This window comes from Asterias amurensis, chromosome 12, assembly GCF_032118995.1.
Source record: "Asterias amurensis chromosome 12, ASM3211899v1".
NCBI classification, from domain to species: domain Eukaryota; kingdom Metazoa; phylum Echinodermata; class Asteroidea; order Forcipulatida; family Asteriidae; genus Asterias; species Asterias amurensis.
In genome coordinates this window covers 18,028,704-18,053,129 of record NC_092659.1, presented here as the reverse complement: position 1 = coordinate 18,053,129, position 24,426 = coordinate 18,028,704, and the positions used below count along the sequence as shown (strand labels likewise).

Here is a 24,426-nt window from a genome sequence, read left to right as displayed (position 1 = left end):
ATGACCTTTCCTCTGCTTGCCCCCACCCCCTAAAAAAAAGAGAAAAGTTACTGGTTACACCACTATTTACGTTTTAGATCTAAAGGACAACCTAAACACAACCCACATGTTAGCCTTGTTCTACCTTTATATGTTAAACAGTGACATACTAGTCATACAAGAGGCTTTGACACAGGCTAGTAAATATTCATAGCAACAATTATTATAAAGTTATTCCCTGAGAACATCATGGAGATCGTTTTCAATGTCAATCAATCGCCAAATATAACTTTTTATGACATGATAATATCGGGCCCTACATGTACATTCATTAACACTGATATCCTAAAAATGGTATTATACTTGACCAGGAGCATAATATTAACTGAATTTAAAGGCAGTTGACACTTTTGGTAATTACTCAAGTAATTGTTAGCATAAAAACCTTACTTGGTAACAAGTAATGGAGAGCTGTTGATAGTATACAACATTGTGAGAAACAGCTCCATCTGAAGTAACATAGTTTTCGAGAAAGAAGTAATTTTCCACGAATTTGATTTCGAGACCTCAGAATTAGATTTTGAGGTCCCGAAATCAAGCATCTGAAAGCACACAACTGCGTGTGACAAGGGTGTCCATTATTATCTCACAACTTAGACGACCAACTAAGTTCAAATTTTCACAGGTGACAATTACCAATAGTGTCCGGTGTATTTAAGACTATGCACTAGACTCCCTTGCATAACGCGCAATGCTGCTGCTGTGCTGGTACACTGGTATAGATCTTATGCATTGACGTCATCCAGTGGCCATCTTAGTGGAAAAACGGTGACGAAACAATCGAAACGCACAGACTTGTACGCGCAGTGCACAGGATTGGCCTATGAACAATCTCATTTGGACCTCTACGTGAGGGCGCTCTACTGAAATGACGTCATGTGCATAAGGTCTATTCTAATAATACAGTGTGTTTGGTACATCACCTTAACTCAGGGTGGGATAATAAATTGATGAAAACAACTTTGAAAAAAAATAAACGTGAATGAAACAACGGGAAGAAAAGCATTTGAATAACTGTCTCAATTTAAATCAATACAACACTTCGTAATACTGTACTGGCACTGGCAAAGAATTACTTAATATTTCTGGGGAAAAAACAAGTGTCTGACTTTACATGCAGTTTATTTGTACAAAAACTATTTATGACAGGCTCAAGTTTTTTGCTTTTGCATGAAAACTGTCACAATTTGATGTTGACAAATTCTTCTGTTGTTAAACCAATACTATCTGGTTATGATTACCCCTACACCAATGCACATTGAGCGCTTTACACTCAGTACTTTCCCAAGTTCAGTGAAAACAAATAACCAATGAACCAATGGCAAATCACTTGGGTGGGATTCAAACCCACAACCTTTGCTAGAGCAGATATGTCTTACCACTAGACCACCGAGCAAGCCTAGAGGCAGTTCGAACCATCCAAGCAATTTCCCTGTGGATCCCCCCCCCCCACATGGACATGGGAAAGTACTGAGTAAACAGTGCTTAAAGGCACTGGACACTATTGGTAATTACTCAAAATAATTGTTAGCATAAAAACTTACTTGGTAACAAGTAATGGAGAGCTGTTGATAGTATAAAACATTGTGAGAAACGACTCCCTCTGAAGTAACCTAGTTTTTGAGAAAGAAGTAATTTCTCAGTTAAATATTTGAATTGGTTTCGAGACCTCACGCGTGAAAGTACACAACATCGAGTGACAAGGGTGTTTTTTTTCTTCCATTATTATCTCGCAACTTCGACGACCAATTGAGTTCAAATTTTCACAGGTTTGTTATTTTGTGCATATAGGCCTACATGTATGTTGAGATACACCAAGTGAGAAGACTGGTCTTTGACAATTACCAATAGTGTCCAGTGTCTTTAATACACACCTGTGTAAGGGTAAAACAAAAGTATACTCTTTATCCACAATCCTCTTAATAATATTCTTATTTATTTTCCTTATACTTTTTTAACATACATGTATCTTAATCAAGTTTTGGTCGAATAAATAGCACTTCCGAGGGCAGTTTGTAGCGCCAGAAAGGCTGTATCAAGCTTATAAATATACCCAATTTGTAATTGGAGAGCCTAGAGTACGTAGTTCCTTCAAGCTTAAAACTTAGCGTATCAATGACAGCATTTGGGATTAAATCGTGTGAAAGTCACTTTTTGAAATCTGTTTAGCTTGCGGGATTCCTTTCTCAAGTTTCCAAACTGAATTTATGAATGCGAGAGGATGAAAAAAACTAAAGGAGCTGGGGAAAAAGAAAAAAAAATTAGAAATGTGTTTTTTTTATAAAGGGAACTAAAACCTTTGGTTTTTGGAATTTTGTAGATTGTTTTAATCCTATGGTGATTTATGCAATATAGTAACATTGGAACAATTCTTTTCAAAAGGTGGTAGTATTTTTACAAAGGTACATGCTCTGCACAATAAAAATAATTCAGTTTAAAAGCAAATCTCAAAAAAGGATGACCGAAAACAACCCAGAGAATATGTGAAAATTAGACCTTGCTTTTTAAAAACAGAAATACAATTTTACAATTTGTTTATAGATACAAAATCTTAATGGACATGCAGTATGTTTAAAATATTCAAGTTCCAACCATCATCTACATGTACATAAATACCTTATTTGGTCACGAACTACATGTTGTGAAGTTATTTAAGGTTAACACTGTTACAATGTACCTCTATTCTTAATTATAAAATCAACCAAATGGGTTGAATGTTTTGGAAGTTGATTGGGTAAACAATTTCGTAATTAAGTTTATCTGTGCATCCATGAACTTATATCAACAGACCGCATATTAAGAGCAATGAACTCAAGATCTGGTTTTCCTGATCAGCAGATTGTGGGTTCAAGTCCCTGTCATGACACCTGTGTCCTTAAAAAGCAAGACACTTAACCATGATGCTTCGACTTCGGATGGGACATAAAGCCGTTGGTCCCGTCTGTTGTGTAACACACGTAAAAGAACCCAGTGCACTTATCAAAAAGAGAAGGGTTCGCCCCGGTGTTCCTGGTTTGATTGGCTGCATATTGCACCACAGCACCTTGTACATGTAAACCATTTCATGGTGCTAAATATGTATTTGAAAGGAATCATGTACGTAGGTCTCATAATTCAAATGTAGTCCCACAAACGTAGTCCTAGATACAATAGCCAAGGCATACTGTATGCTGCAAATGTAAGAAAGTCTTGACAATTCAGGCTTTGTTTTTTGTACAAATCTTGAGAGTAAAGTACCCTATTTACAAAGATGGGATAGAAACAACATTCTTCATTGTAAATCTTCTTCTTGAGTCATATCTAGCAAGATAAAGAAATGGAATTGAACTTTCTTGTATGAACAAGACAAATTTTTAAAAACTAGAAAATTCATAACAACTTTAGACGTCTATTATCTGTGACATAATTCTATACAAGAATGTTAAGTATTAAAACCAGTTGCTTGCTAATACGATAAAACATACTAAAGTGTCAAAAGAGTTGAGTGATTTTTGTTTTCTATACTGAAGTGAACTTAAACAAAGAATGCCCTCAGATTCTTATACATACTGTAGAGTGAAGTATTAAATAATACATGTAAGTGAGATTAAATATAACAAATATATTCATATAAACAAGTAAATACACATGCATTAAAAAAAAAGATATCTTAGATAGATTTTCTTGAAGTCCCAGTACATGAACTGTACACAGACATCTACAGACAGTGAAATGCTCTCCTGATAAAATTGCCATTTTGATAAAGTTTGATGAAGTAGCGTTGTTTTCCTTTTTTGTCACAAAAAAAGAAAGAAAAAACCCCAGAAAAAACAACATTTTTAAATACATGTATGCCACTTTTTGAGACATATAATTGAAACTTAAAACTCCCCATAAATATATTTTATACTCTCCTTTTCCTCATATAAAATAAAGTGATGGCAGAAGACTATGTTTCAAAATTAATTTTTCGCTCGCTTTAAGGAACGTTACAGAATTGGTAAGAAACAAAAATTGTGAAGATCACATATTTACATAAAACTTACACGGTCTAATGATGATAGTAGAAAACAAATGTCAATCTAACTTCGCTTTTGGAGTTTATCGCTCAGTGAGCGTTTTATTCATTTTTATTTTGGCATCGATGCAATGCAAAATTGTAATCGGTTTTTCACTATTCTCTCGTGACCCAGATGGCCGATCGATCTCAAACTTCTACAGGTTTGTCAGTTTATGTATATGTTGGATTACATAAAGTGCTTACACTGCCAGCAACTGTTTTGTTAGCAAAAAACAATTCTGTAATGTTCCTTTAAGAGGCAGTAATCTTGAACACAAGTTTACATAAAACAAATTAAATCTATGTGAAGTGCATGATTGGTCATGATTTGAAGAAAAAAATAATGGACAAGTTTCAAAGTGGAAGGTCACAGGTAATAAAGTTCATACCAGTACTCTTTCCTCATAGTAGGCATCTCCTTCTGAGATACTTTAAAAAAAAAAGTAAATAATATCCACAACATCTGACATCATCAATGCCAGGCCTTGAGCTTCAACGTTGAGAGGGCAAGGCCATTTTACTTTTGTAAAGGGCACTTCCATTGGAAAAAAAACTTACAAGTTTATGGGAAACTTTTGAAGGGGCACCAATGACAAAACCATGGCCTCTGTTGCCACCGTATATTTTTTTATGGCCGAGATGAAAATAAGCATCAAGGCACAGGCCTGGAATTTCATCTTTGAGAGGGCAAGGCAGTTTGCATTTTGCAAAGGGCACTTCTTTTGGGAAAATCTTCAAGTTTATGGGAAACTTTTGAAGGGGCACCGAGGCAGGGCAAAGGAGGCCATGGCCCTGCCTGTCATTTCAGGCCTGTAATATCTGAGATTTATGGCCTTCCAGCTTCGGAGTATGTTTTTATCGAACACAGTACCTCAGAGGGAAAGTAGATTAATTGGAAAGGGATTCCTCTGACCTGGAAGCAAGCATTTCCTAACTGGATAGGAGCAGGGGAGAAGTGGACTGTTTGCCGCGGTCACTGTGGTGCGCCGTGGTGCACCATGGTGCGCTGTTGTGCCCCGTGGTCCGCCGTGGTCCGCCGTGGTGTGCCGTGGTGCGCTGTTGTATGACGTGGTCCGCCTTGTGGATTTCTCTGCTTCAAGGCCCAGCAAATAGTCATGCTGGGAGGAAGCTGTTGATCCCTTGCAATGTATCTCGGTGATGACGGGGGTCCGACGACAATCAGACGTTAAGGGCGCCCTCTTACATCCTAGCATCTGCAACCTTTTGGACACTTGGTGGCAGGAGAAAGGTTAGGGGGATTGTCGAACAGTAAGAACGCCCTCTATCATCCATCCAAGGGTGCACCAGGGTAAACCATGGTTACTTCTGCGCTCCTACACTTCCACAAGCGGCCAACAATGCTCGGAGAAGATCCCTTGCAAAAGCAAAAGCTCTTTTAGACACTTGGTGGCTGGAGGAGGCTGAGGGGGGATTATTGTTGAACAGTAAAGAGCGCCCTCTATCATCCATCCAAGGGTTCGCCGAGGTAAACCATGGTTACTTCCGTGTTTCCGTACACAGCTGATATTGCCGGGAAAAGCTGCTCGTCCGGAAGACCACGGAAGGCCACCCCTAGGTATTCATATCCCCGCTCAAAGGCCAAATAGTTGTCCTCCATGTCTAGAATAACCCGTATTTTATCACCGACCTGAGGACGAAAAAAATAAATAAAATAAAATAAAAACTGGTCCAATGTTTTTAATTTTTTTAAACCCTGATTTGTAAATACGTAGCTTAAATGTATTTTATGTGTTTTCCCGAGTGCTGTGGAAAAAATCCTCAGGCATAGGCCTATCTTAAAGTCAAACTTTTGAACAGGCACCCGGGCCAAAACCAAGACCAGGGGCAAGGGAGGCCCCTGGTGTAATTTCAGGCCTGTATTATTCTGCTGGGAATCAAACTCACAGGCTTTGCCATTCTAAAGCTGTCCTACAATGTACCATTACCACTGACAGTTCCACTCCCATATTTTAGCAGTGCAACAATTTTGTTTACACAAATCAGTGTATGGCTTTTAAAATCAAATTCTTATTCCCAGTCCCGATATAAATTAAACATGTAAATAGCTAAAAATTGGTTGAACAAAACACTGAAAAAAAGGGGACGTTTCAATTGACCGATTAAGATGTGAGTGAATGTCGCTCTCGGACTCTTAAGAAATGAAAGGCATCAATACAATTGTGCTGCTGGAATTGAGATTATAAATTAGAAGAAGAAAACCAACAGCCTGCAGTTAAATTCATCTGATCTTTTAAAATAAAATAAATTTATCACAAGAAAAAAAAACGTCTCCCTGTTTTTCCCATTTCACGCCTCTGGGGCAAACGCAAAACAGTTTCATGCCTTCAATTTTTAATACGGTAATTTCTGATAACACGCTTATGGTCGGGGTCAGACTGCCTGTCTGGAGCCAGTAGGCTGGTCCCTCAGGCAAAGTGGAAAGTGAATGAAAGAGGGTTGGCACGACTCAGCCTCACAAGCATGTGCTAAAAATGCTTCATTAATTACTGGTGTGTGCCAAATCGAACAAACGCCCGAGAGTTAAAGTATAATTGGGTCCACTGTCTACAAGTTAAATAAGAAAAAGGCACCTCAGATGGGTCATTGCACATTAAAAATTCCTTGGAAAGTCAAAAGAAGTAAACATGTCCCCAAACATTTGAATACTGGAAACAATATTCAGATGTATCAGAAATATGTTTTGCTCACGTACACACACCCACATACATGTAGGTACACATACACTGTAGTGTACAACAGGCCTGATACTTCACGGAGGCAATGGAGGCGATTGCCTTCGTTGCCCCTTGTCATTTCCTTGGTGCCCTTGAAATGCTCCAGTAGAAATTTACAATTTCCTCATAGGGTGCCCTTTGCCAAAGGGAAAATGCCTTGGTGCCCTTGCCCTTTCAAAAACGAAGCATACAGCCCTGGTACAATGTGGTTTGTTCTTCCTCCATGGTTAAAGGGACTGGACACTTTTGGTGTCAAAGACCAGTATCCTCACTGGTACATGTATCCCACATACTGCTGGGGCTGAAACAGGGTTACACCCTTTCTAGCTTTTACAGCACAGAAAATAAGCTTTATAAGCACAACAAAATTATGCTGACCAGAACATTAAGATCAGCCAAAACAGCATGTCACAAGTACCATTTGTGGCTGGTTTCCTGCTCAACTCTGCTAAGCAGGAAGTTCTTAAGCAATATTTTCTTCTTAAGCAGCTCCAAGAAATTGGGCCCATGATGTACAAATTGACTTAACCTTTATTGATTTTTCCTGTGCTACATGTACATACATGTACATGTAGTTGAACATATACATGTAGTGTGCATGATCTACAATGTATGCAATGGGATTCAACCTCACACATGAATCCATTTTTATCAGAGTAATGCCGTTTTGACTCCTTCCCTTCCCTCCATGATCAATACCAAGCATGCAAGCAAGTTATTTAGGGTCTACGACCTACACACACAATGTATAGCAGTGTGTAGTAGACGCCTAACACCATTGCAGTTCATGCAGGGTTCAGCTCCGTGCCTGCAAATATGGATTGCAAATCCCCATGGCAACGCTCATTGTGCTTCTCCGGAGATGCCGTTCATTACAGACAACAATGGTACGCACTTAGAGAGAATAAATCGAGAGAACGCGGCGGGTATTGTTTGCCCGATGCATACAATGTAAGAGTTGACGTGGGCTTGCCTTACAAGGAGCGATGCATAAATATTACTTGTTCTTGTTTAAAGTATTTTATCAAATTCTCTGAAAGGGGCTAAGCTTAGGGGGTCATTCACGGTTATCAACATTTTCACAAGTACCGTACACTTCTTTAATACCTCCTCCCCCCTAAAATTGTAGACAACATGTAGCTCTTGTATAAACTCCGCCTGGCCGGGCACTGTACTCTCAACTAACACATTCAAACCCTTTGACGCCAAACACAAATTACTCGTAAACAGAAGCTGCTTTCAATATTCATGAGAACAGCTAGACTCTTAAGAAGGTTCACGTATACTTTGTACCCCGGAGGCACTTTCTAGAAGGTAAACAACATTCATGACATTTTTGCCAAACAATACAAACATAACCCAAAACAAAAGGAAAGAAAGGGGAACAAGAAGGGAAGAAAAGGGTTTTATAAAAGGAAGTACTTGCAAAAAATTACTTTCTTTGTACATTGAAGGCACTTTCTAAAAGGTACAAATATTTATTTTACATCATTTTGCCAAACATAACCAAAGGGAAAAAAACACATCAAAAACCCATATTTATGGGAGTCAAAAAGTTGACTCCCATAAATGGCCGACTGTGTTAGTCGTCGAGGTTAAAAGAAAAACCGTACAATTTCGAGGCTAGTTTGTGTGGATCATTGTACTCTACTTTTACAACATCTTTCCAACCAATGCATTTTTTAACAAACGGTTATAAACGCTTTTTATAGACCAACTCGACCGATCCAAGGCAACGTAAACACCAAAACATAGGATTCGAACTGCCTCTAGCTGCCGGAGAACCTCGGTAGTCTAGTTGGTAAGACACTGCTTTAGAATTGCAAGGGTCGTGGGTTCGAATCCCACCCGAGTAACATGCCTGTGATATTTTTTCACAGGAATCGGGAAAGTACTGAGTATACAGTGCTAACACACATCGGTGTATGGGTAAAAACAAAAAAAATTAATATTCCAAGGCAACGTGTTCCTTTAATGTTCTTTTGCTAAAGATTTCTTTGCTAAGCAAAAATTGAGTGGGGCACCAGTCACATCAATGTAAATTGCAAATAATTTTGGCTGGTAACCTGTTTCTGTTACAAAAGCCACAATTGTCTGTGCTCAGCAAGTTTCTCTGCTTACAGGCTTTATGAAATTGGGCCCTGGTTGAAACAACAGTCAACAATGCCTCAATGTGTGAACAATCTACACAAGCCTGGTCCCAATTTCATAAAGCCTGTAAGCACAAAAAATTGCTTAACAGAAACAGATAACATTAAGTCTTCATTGCTGTGACTGGTGCCCAACTCAATATTTGCTTAGCAAAGAAATTTGTCAAGCACAATTTTCTGCTTTTAAAACAGCTCTATGAAATTGGGTACAGTCGAATGACTGTTGTAGACTCATCATCAACTCACCATTCTAACCTCTTTGCTCACACCTAATTAACTCTCAAGTCGTTAAATCAATTGATTGGTACAGAGTAACTCCACTAATCTGAACTGACAGTGGGCAATTGCACTTATTGGTACCCCTAAAAAATCAATGGTTACACTGTTAAGATAATTGGTTTCTCACATGCTCCACTTATCAATCTAATGGCATTAGATTTACATACCTAGTACATAACTTTCACTCCACGGTTGTCTGAGATTTACGAAAACAAATGGGTTTAGAGTATATAATCATAATAATAATATTTTGTTTTTATATAGCGCTTTATACAATGTGTCTTAATGTGCTAACCAACATTATTACCCCTTCATCACTAGGCCTTTTCATTCCTTAAACCATCTCAGCTCCCTTGCAAGTATACAGCCTGTGCTGCCAAACATGTTCATCGCACTAAGCTAAATCAATCACTAACCATCTCTACCCTCACAGGTACCCATTTACATGTACCCCTGGGTGGAGAGAAGCAATTATAGTAAAGGGTCTTTCTCAGGGACAAAGGTACATTCACGACTGGGATTTGAACCCACAATCTGCATGCTGAACAGAAACACCAGAGCTTGAGTTCGGTGCTCTTATCTGCTCGGCCACGACAATGGAAATATCCAGGAAATCTCCAGAGTGTTTTGAATGATTACGTCTTTATAAATCACTTTGTTAGAAAATGATGCCACTGTGGCCGCAGCCTCGAGGACTGTGAATTTCCAGGGCACATCCTCAAAACTAGACCAAACAGCGAGGGGTCTCTGTGGAGTATCTTTCAGAATGAATGATTGTTATAAATCACTCTGTACCCTCGTTACGCTCGGCACTGATTATTAATCGGCTACAGCTGAGCGATGCACCCGTACTTCCTCCGGAATTTCACGATGCGTAATTGAGAGGGCAGGATACATGTATAATAAAATATCGTTTATTACTGTATCACACCCTTATGGGAGCTCCTGCTGTGGTCTTTAAAGGCAGTGGACACTATTGGTAATTGTCAAAGACTAGCCTTCACAGTTGGTGTATCTCAACATTATATGCATAAAATAACTAACCTGTGAAAATTTGAGCTCAATCGGTCATCGAAGTTGCGAGATAATAATGAAAGAAAAAAAACACCCTTGTCACACGAAGTTGTGTGCTTTCAGATGGTTGATTTCGAGACCTCAAGTTCTAAAGGTCTCAAAATCTGAGGTCTCAAAATCAAATTCGTGGAAAATTACTTTCTCTAAAACTACGTTACTTCAGAGGGAGCCGTTTCTCACAATGTTTTTAACTATCAACCTCTCCCCATTACTCATTAACAAGTAAGTTTTTATGTTAAACATTATTTTGAGTAATTACCAATAGTGTCCACTGCCTTTAAAGGGCTTATAAATGGAAAAAGGAACCTTCTAGAAGAAAATAAAGAATAAAAAAGACCAATCAAGGAGAGGTACACACACAAAATTAATACTTCACAGTAGGCAACAGATGGTGCAAGTCTCGCATGTATTCTACATGTATGTCCATTGAGTAGGGCGCCCTCAGAGGTCAAAAGAAGGTTGCTTATTGGTCCATCCTGTGGGCCACGCATGTACATGTGTACATGTGCAAAAATTACCTTTTGCTTAAAAACTCTGTTACATGTACATGTAGCCTACTCCAGAGGGAGTCCTTTCTCACAGTGTTTTATACTATCAACAGCTCTCCTTTGCTCATACAGAAGCCAGTTTTTATCCTAATTGGTAGAGTAACTACCAAATCTGTCCAGTGCCTTTAACGGAAGTCGTGTAAAAGTGCATTAGCCTTATTACTGCACCATAGGATACTATCAGGCCTAGTACATGTATAAGGCATCATGTATCAAACCTACATGATGTACATGGGTGCTTCTGAGTATCATCAAGAGGTTAAGGGTTGAAAGAAATCCCTCCATCTTCCACCTGACTAACCATCTCGTCTTATTCATTATTCACTTCCCTTCATGTAAATCAGAGGATGCTCCAAATTTCCTGTGGAAGTGGAACATTTACGCACATTCTGTTTGTCATGGGTATGGCTCCAGGAAGAGCAAAAATTGTTCCCACGTACGTGTACATTGCACACATGTGTACAACCTTGTTCTCAAAGAACACACTATTATCATCAACACCCAGCCCCTTGAATTTCGTTCTTGAAGGGGCACAGCAATTTTACTATGGTATGTTGTAGATGATAGACAAAAACATAAAGGAGTCCCTCCACAATGTATGGAACATTGCCAAGGGCATCATGAGCAGGTAAACAAACACTGATTGATAAAACCATGCTTTTTTAATTTAGACACAAATTCTCTTTTTTAGTTTTGAGTGATCTGAATCTAAATGAGTAAGGATAAAACCATGATACTGCAGGGCAAACTACATCCATACTCGCATGCTAGCCATTGACATGAACGATGTGATCTTGCATTGTAACATATTCGCGTGCCTCACCAGTAACTAATCTAATTTATAAAAATCTTTGTTGACTCACTTGGTCAACAAGGAGCAGAGAATGTCTTCTGATCTTGGAGGCAGGCCAGCTGATGCCCGCGGGCACCTGGGTAGCTTGCCTCATAACCCGAGGCCAGGGGTTCACCAACGAACTGGCCTGCACTTGAATCTTACGCTAGACACTTAAAGGTGCACTCAGTGCCGATTTCATAAAGCTGCTTAAGCACAAAAGTAGCTTTTTTAAAACGAAACAAAATTATGCTTACCAGGGTAAGGTTATGTCCAATTTGTGACTGACCTGCTCATTTCTGCTTAGCAGACAATTTTTAAGACTAAACACTTAAAGGTGCACTCAGGTGAGCGATAACAGAGTGGCTATGTCCAGGCCTGGAATTACAGGTAGGCCACGGAGGCCATGGGATCTGTAGCTCATGGTCTTGGCCTTGGTGCCCCTTTAAAAGTTTCCAGGACACTAACTTTAAAATTTTCAAATGGAAGTGCCCTTTGCAATGCAAAACGAAAGGCCTTGCCCCTCTCAAACATAACAAATTTAAGAGGCCTGCATTTCCTCTTGCCCTGTCTTGCCCTCGGTGCCCTCCAAAAAAATATTTCCCCGATTAGAAAAAAAATGCCAGACACAAAATTTTAATTTGCCTTTTTTTTTAAAGAAATCATTTTAATGGTAGATGTGTACTTGTGTCTGGCCCAACGCTTACAATTTTTCTTTACTGAAACACTAGACTCTTGCCAGCGGTCCGGTGAGCATTTCGTGTCCCGGCCCATATTCAGTCCCTTTACTCACACTAAGCTCCAATTTTTAATTTAAGAGATGAAATCATAAACTTTTCTCTGATTCATAAAATCTAGGATTACTAATCCGTCCCTTGTGTAAAGGACCAGACATGCCATGAACGCAACCTTCAGAATTACTCCAAAAAATTGAATCGCCATTTCAGGCTGTAAGTGGTAACTTAATCCAAGCATTTCCCTAGGGTATCATCATTTTATTTATTTTTTAAGATTTGCAGATTTTAAGTTGCAGAACTTGTAGGGATCAATGACCAAATCAAGGGGAAAAAATTTGCATATTCAGAGATTTCGATTAAACATGTTTTGTGCACACTGCAAATATTGAGTGGCAAAGTGGTGATTTCTTGTTTACTTAGCATCAAACTACATTTTGTATAGCTCAATATACAGTGCCAACATGTAGGGAGATAATTTATAATACCAAATTACATTATTGAAAATTAAAAGCTGTGCCTTTCTAAAGCAAGCTGAAGAAAATCAAATATCCAGAATCTGGGCAATTTCTAGTTTGCAGGAATATTGAAAACTGCATGATAAAAATGATGCTGAAACAGGCATGGTCCTTGGGAAAAGGTAGTCCAATTTGTTTGAGTACTATACAAGGGCTGACCTAGATTTTTCACTCGAAGTTGCGAGATATTAATGAAAGAAAAAAACACCTTTGTTGCATCATGGTCACACGAAGTTGTGTGCTTTCAGATGCTTGATTTCAAGACCTAATCTAATGGACCCTTCCCATGAAATATGCTAATCACATTCACGCATGCGTACAGACCCTGTTGGTTGGCAAACGCCATAGAGTTGTGTACTAAGCAGACGCGCAATCGCGTCTGCGTCACGCACCCATTAGCCGTGTACAAAACAGCGCGATGTTCCCTCATTTTGCCAACCAAAACGTTAGTGCGCACCCGCTATGTGCGATTTACATATTTCATGGGAAGGGTCTATTCTAATCTGAGGTCTCGAAATCAAATTCATGGAAAATTACTTCTTTCTCGAAAAACTACGTCACTTCAGAGGGAGCTGTTTCTCACATTGTTTTATACTATCAACCTCTCCCCATTACTCGTCACCAAGTAAGGTTTCATGCTAATAATTATTTTGAGTAATTACCAATAGTGTCCACTGCCTTTTATCAACAAATTTCTTACTTTGCCCTTTCAGACTGAAGTAGGAAGAATATCATTGCCTGTTGAAAGAATGCATGTAAAGCTAACAGTTAGCAGTAAATTCCAAATTTATATTGGAAAATAATTAAAGCGACAGTAGAACAATCATTCCATTACTCAGCTGACAGTAACGATATCCGCAGAGTACATACACACGTATGTACATTGCTCACGTAATGTCAACATAAATAATTAAAGGACCTGTCCCGACAACACAACAGTGCAAACAGTCATTTCATGGTGGGGTCAATTAACGAGCTAACACACGCCTTCTAACGGCCCCACATGCGGCACACTGCATTGCACCCATGTAGGTTATAGCGCAAGTCTCAATAATTAGGGACAGTGGGACTGTGTCCGTTATTAGTTCGTTAATTAGTTGTCGCAATTAATGTACCCTCATTCCGGTTCTTAATGCCCAGGGAAAATATCGCTGTGGAATAAATAAATTTGGTCTCCGCTCGGCTAGGAGCAAGACTGTATAAGGCACTTGTGTGGGCGTACATGTACATACATTACAATGTTTATGTACAGTCAGGCCTGATACTTCACGGATGCAAAGAAGGCGATTACCTCAATGCCCCCTAGTCTTTGCCTTGGTGCCCTTGAAATGCTCCAATAGAAATTTACAGTTTCCTCATAGGGTGCCCTTTACCAAGGAGAAAATGCCTTGGTGCCCTTGCCTCTTTAAAAACGAAGCATACAGGCCTGTACAGTGAATTAACACGTGCGATACACACGATGTACATGTACATGTACATACATCCCACACGTCATGCATACAATGAACCTGTACTTGTACATATACATGTACATTTTCAAAAAATTTATACAGCTTTTTTCCAGGGTTCTCCCCATGCACAAGCCAGCGTATCGGACCAATACATGTAAACTGCCTGCCGATACGCGCACATTTCAGCCGATACACCAAATAACGTGTCAGGGCACAGAATTGGCGCTTACCGAAGCAGGGGAATTCTGCGCTAATGTCAAGCGTATTTCATGGGTTAGCTGGGCATGCTTGCTTGTGCTCCTTCTAACTCCACGCAAAATATAGGCGCATTCTTCACTTACACAGCTAGCGCAGAAATTTGACTGTTACACAGTAAGCAATAGATGCAGGTACAGAGCACAAAGAATGCTAAGCATAAGCGCATAATTCATGGTACATTTTGTAAGCAGAGCCATGGAAGACAGCTGTTATACACAAATGACAAGAAGGTTATCCCAAGCAAAATCAACTTGGATGAACCACTTTGACCTGAATCCGAAAAGGACAAGCATCTTCCCGAGGCAATAAGCCAATATATCACCACAGAGCCTTCGGTCATGGTAAACTGGGCTAGTCAAGAGTAAAGTCGTTGTCAGGTGAGTGGGTTACCGATTCTCCCGAAGGAAGGAACGACGAGAGAGAGAGGTTCTGGTGGAGAGACGCCATGACCGGTAGGAGCTGTCGGGTGTAAATTGAGATTGCGATGGAGATAGAAGCAAGATTGGATTTCATCGCTCCTTGTCTCGGACAATGTTTGTCAGAAGGTAGAGGTCACTGTGGCCTTTGAAGATTTTAGAGATAAAAGATGAAAGATGCTGTAACAGGGTTATTTTTAGAAGAAGCTTAATTGGTAAACAACTAGTGGTGTTTTTTTAAGAATGTTAAGCAGGGGCTAAACAGCAGCTGCTCCTTGAAAAGGGTTTGGGTACTTTTTGTACAGCATAAAACAAAAACATCAACAGATTGATATTAAACTTATCACTGTTTTATGTTGATGATAGAAAGCTTCCCTTAAAATATTTTTTGCTGAGGTGCTGTAGTTTTTGAGATATTCACAAAAATAATTTTCATCTCAGTGAGATGAAAAGTATTTTAGCAAGATCATTGGATTGGGCGACTCTCCTGAAGACATTGTGATTTTTTTCAAAAACTTGAAGATACGTGAAGCTGCAACTTCTACAGGTACTTTCATGTATAGGCAGGGCTGTATGCTTCGTTTTTGAAAGGGCAAGGGCACCAAGGCGTTTTCTTTTTGGTATAGGGCACCCTATGAGGAAATTGCAAATTTGTACTGGAGCATTTCAAGGGCACCTAGGCAATGACCAGGTGACACAAAGGCAATCGCCTTTGTTGCCTCCGTGAAGTATCAGGCCTGTATAGGCCTAAATGTAAGTTACATTAAATTCTTAAAAAAGGTGTCTATTAAACCCTTTAAAACATGCATCGGAAGTACGGATAAGTGTACATGTACACATTGACCAACCTCCCTACATACATGTTCCAGTGTACGTAATGTACATAATGTACGAACTTTACTTTTTTCAATGTCTTTAGTGTTTATGGCGTAAATGCACTTGCTGCATACACACACGAGTTTAGACTGCAACATCATCAATGATTCATGTTACCAGGGTTCAATGATAAATGTTCCTACTTCAAGTCCAGACATGTTTCTTCTCGATGCTCTGAGCAGCTCAGTATCTAATCGGAGATGGGGCAATCTTCAAGACAAGACATTGTCTCAGGAAATAAAAAGGTTTTATAGGGCGTGTAATATAAAGTCAACAATCCATCTCATCCTTCAATTTTGGACAGCTAAGTATTTAGGCTAAGCATGTTTGTACAACACTGTACGCCGAGTTGATTTTTAGCAACTGACGTTTTTTTTAGCAGCAACCATGGCAACCAATTGAAGGCCTTTAAAGCATTTAAATTTGACTAAAATAGGAAGATCTGAGGTTCAGAGCATATTGTAAACACGTAGACACATGATCACGCAAATGAACAGAAACAATGTTTGATACACTGCGACATCATCACTTACTGCAATGCACCGACTGACGAAGCGCGCAAAAGCACTCAACGAAACTCTAGCTGTGAAAACAGTCAGTGTAACATTCCACTATAAATTCTTGACATTTTTTTATACAAGTTTAATGTACTGATAACACAGGACACCCATCTATTTTTAGTTCATGTAATTCACTGTATACTACCCAGTGTACATGTATGTATTCATAATTTTGGGAGACTGTAGGTACTAATACTAATAGTACAGTTCAAGTACATCCATGTAATACACTGTACACATGTGTAGTGGGGCACAGCAAATTTCCTCTGATTAGAGGCACTTCTAAGGAAAAAAAAAAAAATTGTATTGGAACTTTGCAAAGAGCACCACAACTACATGTTTAATAAAGCACCTGTAGGGCACCATGGCAATTGTTGTGGGTGCCTTGGGTTTTGTACATGTAAATAATACACTTCCAGTATCTACGCCCACACCAATTGCCTCTGTTGCCCCTGTTCATTGCCTTGGTGCATCTTACGTAGAGGTGCCCTTTACCAAATAGAAAATGCCTTGGTGCCCTTGGCCTTTAAAAAAAAAACTCAGCAATGGACATGTATGCCTACATGGTATACTGATGGTTGTTTTCCACTTTTCTACGGCGAGTGCCCCTGGCAATGTAATTGCAAGGCTCAGGCTCCCCAAATCATATGCCTGGGGTAGCAGTTACTTACATGTACGTTGGCGCTGGCGGAACTATGATTTATTTATTCATGGATGTAATTGTACCATATGATTGCTTCATTGCTTGAGTCTATTGCTTATTACTATCATCCTTGAAATCTCCAGGATCTATTCTCATACATTTGTACATGTATCCTGAATAATTCGAGAGTAAAAAAGCAGTACAACCTGGCTTGACACTACATGTATTGGTTTACTCAAAATATTGTTTAGCATTTTAACTTACTTGGTTACAAGCAGTGGAGAGCTGTTGATAGTATTTAAAGGCAGTGGACACTATTGGTAATTACTCAAAATAATTATCAGCATAAAACTTCACTTGGTAACGAGTAATGGGGAGAGGTTGATAGTATAAAACATTGCGAGAAACGGCTCCCTCTGAAGTGATGTAGTTTTCGAGAAAGAAGTAATTTTCGACGAATTTGATTTTGAGACCTCAAGTTTAGAATTTGAGGTCTCGAAATCAAGCATTTGAAAGCACACAACTTTGTGTGACAAGGGTGATATTTTCTTTCATAGTTATCTCGCAACTCCGACGACCAATCAAGCTCAAATTTTCACAGGTTTGTTGTTTTATGCATAAAATGGTGAGATACACCAAGTGAGAAGACTGGTCTTTGACAATTACCAATAGTGTCCAGAGTCTTTAAACAAAAGAAAAACATACAGGCCTGCAGAGGAGTGTCTGGGTGCCATTTGGACACCCTCTTTCATTTGTCACGTTTGTTTACATGTACATGCATATGTTCAGACAAGATGTACAGTATGTACAATGTGTTGCAAGTGAACAATATGGAACCCCATTTCTTTCAAGTTTCCAACAAATTTGGACACCATTTACCAAATTATGTTCTCCCTGTCTAACACCTTGAAGACATGGCCTCCTACAATACATGTAGTATACATTTAGCCTAAATGCAATTCATTGCCAGGAAAATATCCCAGTACACCTCCTGCACAAGACACAGCACATGTCTTCCCCATACCATCCAAGTGTGAGTTAATTGAGGCGTGTGCTAATTGCTCCACAGTAACAAACAAACTCTAGGTAAAATACAGAATCTTGAGTCATCCTGGGCAGACCGTTAGACCGTGCTATGCGTTCTTTAAGTAATGAATGATGAAGTCGACATTTATTTGTATCCCTGTGCTGTATCAAGTGATGCGTACCCTGACAATGTGTGGCAAGGATAGTACAGTACACGAACAGGTACAATGTATGACCATGGTACAGTATGGTAAAGCCATCTGCATTTTTAAGTGGAGGCCACAAGTATTTATCATTGCTAATTTGCTAATAATAACCTAAAAGTTTGACGAACACGTTTTGCCTTGACACAAAATGAGGGTATTGTCAGCCAAAGGTTTGTCAGTTTGGGAGTCAAGTTGCGTCACGATAAGGTCAGCGTTCTCCCTTGGCCACTGGCGAAATACTACAAAACACCACCAGAGTTCACCAGTCAGAATCCGCTCCAAGTGTTGATTGTTTTTTTTTCTTTTCATTATTTTCTTGCAATTTTGATGACCAACTGAGCCCAATTTTTCACAGGTTTGTCATAATTTCTTTTTGCATCGGATTTGTTGGGGCCAACCAAGGATACTGGTCTTTTACAAAAGTACTCTAACCAAAAGTACATTACCATGGCATTAGGCCTCAATTTAACACACAGCCTCCAACAGCAACTGCCTTGGTGCCCTGTGAGCTTTTGCTGTGGTGCCCTTTGCAAGGTTCTAAAACAAATTTACATTTTCCTCGTAGAGAAGTGCCCCTTTACTATAAAGGATAATTGTCGTGCCCCACCAAGAACGAAGTTCAAAGCCTGTATCTTTTTCCTTTTTTTTTCTCTTTTTTTTTGTGTATATTTTTTTTCTTTCCGTTCCTAGAACTAGACGGAAAGCTGGGGATAGCTCATTCTCCATAGCTGCCCCTCGCCTATGGAATGAGCTCCCCGCAGGTCTGAGAGAGGCGATCTCGTTGCCTGTATTCAAAAGCCTCCTCAAAACATTTCTTTTTCTCCACCCATCCTAGTTTGTTTGTTTTTCTTTTGTTGTCATAGTCTCATGTAAAGCGCTCTGTTCTCCGTAGAGCGCTATATAAATGCTTCATATTATTATTATTATTTAAAATATATAATCTAAATTCAAAGGGATATTGCTTCCCATGTTTTGACAGCGGAATGAATGTAGATTGATTCCTGTGAGGCTTCAGGCATTAGAACCATTAGAAGATGAATGGCATACAAGAACACAGATTGAAATACTAGCGAGGTTTCGTAAAGGAGTTTAAGGAATACACAATTCTGTCAACGGTTAATATAAGTTGGCATCATGATTGATGACAGATTTACACATGGGGGATAAGAGATACATGTAGAGAGGATGGAATGGGAAGAGCACTCCATGCATCTTGGGAATAAAGGAAAAGATCTATCAAGAAAGGAATTCAACGAAGTGGAAAATCTTTACAAGAGTACATGTAGATGTACATGTAGTTAAAGAGGGGGTGGGGGGGTACAAGGTTTTACAAAGTCCACTACATCACGTTACAGACATTGAGAAAGAGCTCAACACCACTGGCCCTTTATACTTTTTGGCTAGTAAGAATCTAATGTAGAGTGAAGTGTACATGTATGTTTTATAATTACAATTATTTTGAGTAATTACCAATAGTGTCCAGTTCAGTGCCTTCAAGTGTTTCACCTTGAAAAAAAGAGAGTTCCCCTTTCATCTAAAGCAATGCATTTGTGGGAAGGCAAGTTGAGCACTCGTTGAGCCACCTTTCCCTGCATCTGCATACTGAAGTCTTGAAGAGTGATTGTGCAGTTTATGGGTTTTGACAAGTGCATGCATCTAATGTTGTATCAATTGTTTTTTTGTGAGCGCGTTATTGTGGGATTTGTGGTTTGTTTTAGCCTGGAGCAGAACTGTGCCATGCTCTGTTCTGTTATTCCACAACACTGGAATACCTAGTGGCTATACACTTGGTATAATGGGATGGTTGTGTTAAAGGAATGCAATTGCTACAATAGGGCACTGTAGAGAATGCAATGCATTTGATGGACAGTGCAATGCTCTTCAATTTCAAGGGCTGGGAAGGGCTTTGGTGTCAAGTGTGTTTTTATTCTCATACAGTACCATCTAGACCGGCGACACATTTTAAGAAAAGAAGGGGGGGGTCTCAATTAGGGGATTCTAAAAAATGGGATGCTCTAACAAGAAACTGTGTGTACTTGAGAGAAAAACGCATTAACAAACTGCATATATGCTACTTATTAAATAAACAAAAAAAATAAATATTTTGTTCAATAAATTAGGCCCCCCTAAATAAATTTATAAATAAAATAAACAAAAAAAGTCTTTCGCGAGTTCATGTGATAATTAAATACAATAAAATAAAAAAATAAGCAAAACGTATTTAATCTATTTTTTTTTTTTTAAATAAACATAAATAAATTTATTAATATATTTTCAAATAATTAAAGGTTAAATAACAGCAAACAGTCTTTAGTGAGATTATTTGTTAAAATAAAATTAAACAATATTAATATAACTTTCAATGAATAAATAAATGAATAAAACAAATAAACATCAAACAGTCTTTTGTTAATTAAATAAAATAAATAAATTAATGGTTTATTTTTTGCATGAATAAATAAATTAATAACACAACAGACAGCAAAAAAGTCTTTATAGTGAGGTCATTTGTAAAGCATATTTGGTATGCTGGCAGCTCAGCATCAGCAGCTCAGAAAAATTGTTACCATGAACTGATGAACTACACTGTATCAGCCCTATGATGTGAACCCATTAAATGTTCAAATATAGATCATAAAAATTACCACATACATGGCTTGGGTCAGTGCCCCGAGAATTCTAATTAACTATTGAGTAATCAATGCCTATGGATGCACCACCCTCTTTATAAGAAAAAATCTTGCTCATAATCATAATCGGGTTCCGAGTAAAATATTTTACAATGAGTCAGAAGAAAACGACGAGAACGAAACGAGTCACTGACAGGTCAAGGTAGTGCCTCTGGGGTGACTATTTACAGGAGATTTAATTCCAAATACCCCCCCCCCCACACACACTGCGTCATCGTCATCAAGAAATTAATAGCACAAAAAGATGATGATGGTGAATTGTAGTAAGGAAGGGCGTTGGCTAGGATGAGGAGATGGTGGATTGAGGGGATATTGTGTGTCGTTAAATATAGAAAGGGAATTAGTAAATTTTGTACACAAAATTCAAATCTCGAATCAGGGTTTTCTGTTTAGTAGTAGAGAATCTGGACTAAATAAACTTGATTGACCTTACCTAATAATATATGATGGTGAAATATATACTTAGAAAGGGCGTTGGCTAGGATGAGGAGATGGTGAATTGAGGGGATATTGTGTGTGGTTAAAAATAGAAATTGGGAATAAATAAATTTTGTAAACAAAATGAATCTTGAATTGGGGTTTTCTAATCAGTGGGGAATCAAAAGCGTATGGTGTTTTTTTTAGTAAATTATTTATTAAATGATGATTTTAAATTTAAATTTTGTATTAAATCAATTTAGTGTGTTTTTCATTCAAATTCATATTCTTGAAGATTTTGATATCATCCAAAATTGTTGTCTGTATACCACAAGTGTGTGTTAAAAGTTTTGTTATATTAATTTGTTTTCCTTTCTTTTTTGTCAATTTTATTATTTGCATTTTGGCTTGTACGTATGCATGCATCTAATGTTGTATCAATTGTTTTTTTGTGAGCATGTTATTGTGGGATTTGTGGTTTGTTTTAGCCTGGAGCAGAACTGTGCCATGCTCTGTTCTGTTATTCCACAACACTGGAATACCGAGTGGCTATACACTTGGTATAATGGGATGGTACAATAGAGCACTGTAGATAATGCAATGCATTTGATGGCCAACAGTTCAGTGCAGTGCTCTTTAATGTCACTACATACGAATATTACATGTAGATGTGAGTAGTGTGAACACCACAGCCCATCTCCACATAAAATGAAATAGTATAGACTAAAACAGTGTATTTAGTACCTGTCTACCACAGAGGATCACTTCTGTTTTATCATAAAAAGCTAAGAGTTTCAATTTGTTTTGTTTACAGTGTGCTTTAAATACTGTAATACATTGTTGTTCTGTATTACATCACACAAAAATGATGTTGTAATTGTATAACAACAATGTATTACATGTACATCAAGTAACATGTTTCTTCTTTGGTGACCCAGCAATGAACTTTGCTTCATGACATTACACAACACTTCATAATAGGGAACACTTTTCTGTTACCTTGTATTGCACCAACAATTCCTTTTGATATAATTGATCAAAAATAAGTGAAGAAAATGTTCACTTTAAAAAGTTATTGAAGGTAGACAGTTAAAAATGGGTTTTAACTAAGGGAATGAAGGGGTAGCGACGAGTTCTTTAACGGCCGTTTAAAGCCGGCAGGGTCGGCGGCCGTGTAAAAGAAGGTAGAAATACCCCAATGGTATGCTCATACTCATGTCAAAATTAACTCCATAAACTTTAAAATATATGTTTTTTTTTAAAGTTTCCCTATTGCTCCAGTGTCACAACCAAGTCGTGTTTCACAGAGGCTTACATGTTAATATTTCCCATGCAAACAACTTTTCAACAAGGTTTATCGTGATTCAGAAACGCAATGCATTGTGGGAAGGAATATGGGGCGGTTTCCATGCAGTTTCTACGACTCGCGCCCGCAACGCCTAATACCTTTGTGTGGGTTCAACAGCCCCTCTCTTGATATTTTGCTATTTGCGATAAACCTTATTTGACGTTTCTTAGTAGTTGCAATGAATGATTGCCCAATCAATGATCGTCACATTATTTTCAAGGTCACAATCACAAGGACAAAAACATCATAAATTCCAAATTCAAACACACTCCTTTTGAGAAAAACATTGGGGTAAAAAACATCGGAAAAGTTTCTGTATGGCGCCACCACTTTTTCATTCGATATGAAATAAATATAGGCTAGTATCAAATTTACCTCAATGAGATATCCCTTTTTGTAAAAAAGAGTAAAAAAGTGGTGGCGCCATACGGAAAGTTATCCAAAACATCTGCGAAAGTAAGTTGTTAATGTTATTCGAATAAAACTGCGAGTATTATTCTGAAGGAAAACACTTTAAAATGAATTATGTGCACTGAAGAAAACAAATTCAAATTGGTGAAAAACTCACCTCATACTTCGGCGCATTATTGCATTGTGGGAAGTTTCCCTGGTGGTCGCCATTATGCGAGAGGTAATTGTCTACTAAATTCCATCCCCAACTCTGGTCATTACTCCCAAGAAGTGCCACATATCCCTGGCACTGCAAGGGTGCATTCTTGGTAGCAATCCCAACAACTGCTACCGTTCCAAGCGGCCCCTCCCACCACACTTCCCAGGCGTGTCTGCCGTTACGAAAGCCCCTTCGACCCCGGGCAGCGTCCGTACTCTGCGCCACCGGGTTCCGGTGCAGTGTGAACCCATTTTGTTTAACATAAACATTCCTTGAGCAATCTCCGGGGTTAAAAGAATGGTAGTAAGCCCGTAGTTTTGCCTTGTAACTCGGGACCTCAGATAAAAGGTCTCCTTTTCTGGCCTCGCCAGCAAGTTTACGGGTGCACTGGACTCGCCAAACCAGGGAGTTCTCATCGTTGAGGCAGTTGTGCCACGATTTGCAGACGGTCGCACAGTTTAACACATCAGTCAGATCCAAACATGAGAAAATCAACTCCAAAATTTTGGCTGGCAGGCTGGCGGCGGACGCCGCTGCCATCGCGGGGTGGTCGGTGGCAAGCCTTCATAAAGCCTCCCGGAGTCTAGTCGACATGTCAGTGCAACATTTGAGCTGCAAATTCGGTGTAAATCCATAGAATTTCAAGATGGAAAACCGCCGACCGGCGAAGTCATACACTGATGTACTGGCACTGTATTGACCATGCATAAAATGTACGCGAAATGGATATGGCGGTAAAGTCGGTCAATGGGTCAAGGGCGTATTTGTTTCGAACTTGTAGTTCATGTTAGAATCGTCAACAGCGATTTTTGAAACCAATTTTAGTCTTTAGCTTCGGAAAAGAAGTAGCTTGCAAGCAGCTTGAATATATTTTTATCCGAATTAACTAGAATATCATAAGAAAACGTGAAAAGGATGCATTTTGTTATCTTGAACTGTGTGTTTTGCTTGATTTTATTTATAAAAGTTTTTGAACG

At 38.8% G+C, this 24,426-nt stretch overlaps 1 protein-coding gene across 1 annotated transcript; it reads right to left on the bottom strand.

The window, feature by feature from the left end:
• Positions 1-613: 613 nt before the first annotated feature.
• Positions 614-24,139, bottom strand: LOC139944930 (F-box/SPRY domain-containing protein 1-like). The gene is made up of 2 exons (XM_071942117.1): positions 23,408-24,139; positions 614-5,726 (listed from the first exon to the last, which is right to left on the bottom strand). The coding sequence occupies exons 1-2, from the start codon at positions 23,987-23,989 to the stop codon at positions 5,541-5,543; spliced, it is 768 nt and encodes a 255-aa protein (XP_071798218.1). The 5' UTR covers positions 23,990-24,139; the 3' UTR covers positions 614-5,540.
• Between the last annotated feature and the right edge of the window lie 287 nt (positions 24,140-24,426).

Coding starts and splice junctions, on each gene's coding strand:
- LOC139944930 (XM_071942117.1), bottom strand. CDS start 23,989: ATGGCAGCGGCGTCCGCCGCCAGCCTGCCAGCCAAAATTTTGGAGTTG. Junction 5,727..23,407: donor ATAATGCGCCGAAGTATGAG/GTGAGTTTTTCA, acceptor TTTCGTCCTCAG/GTCGGTGATAAAATACGGGT.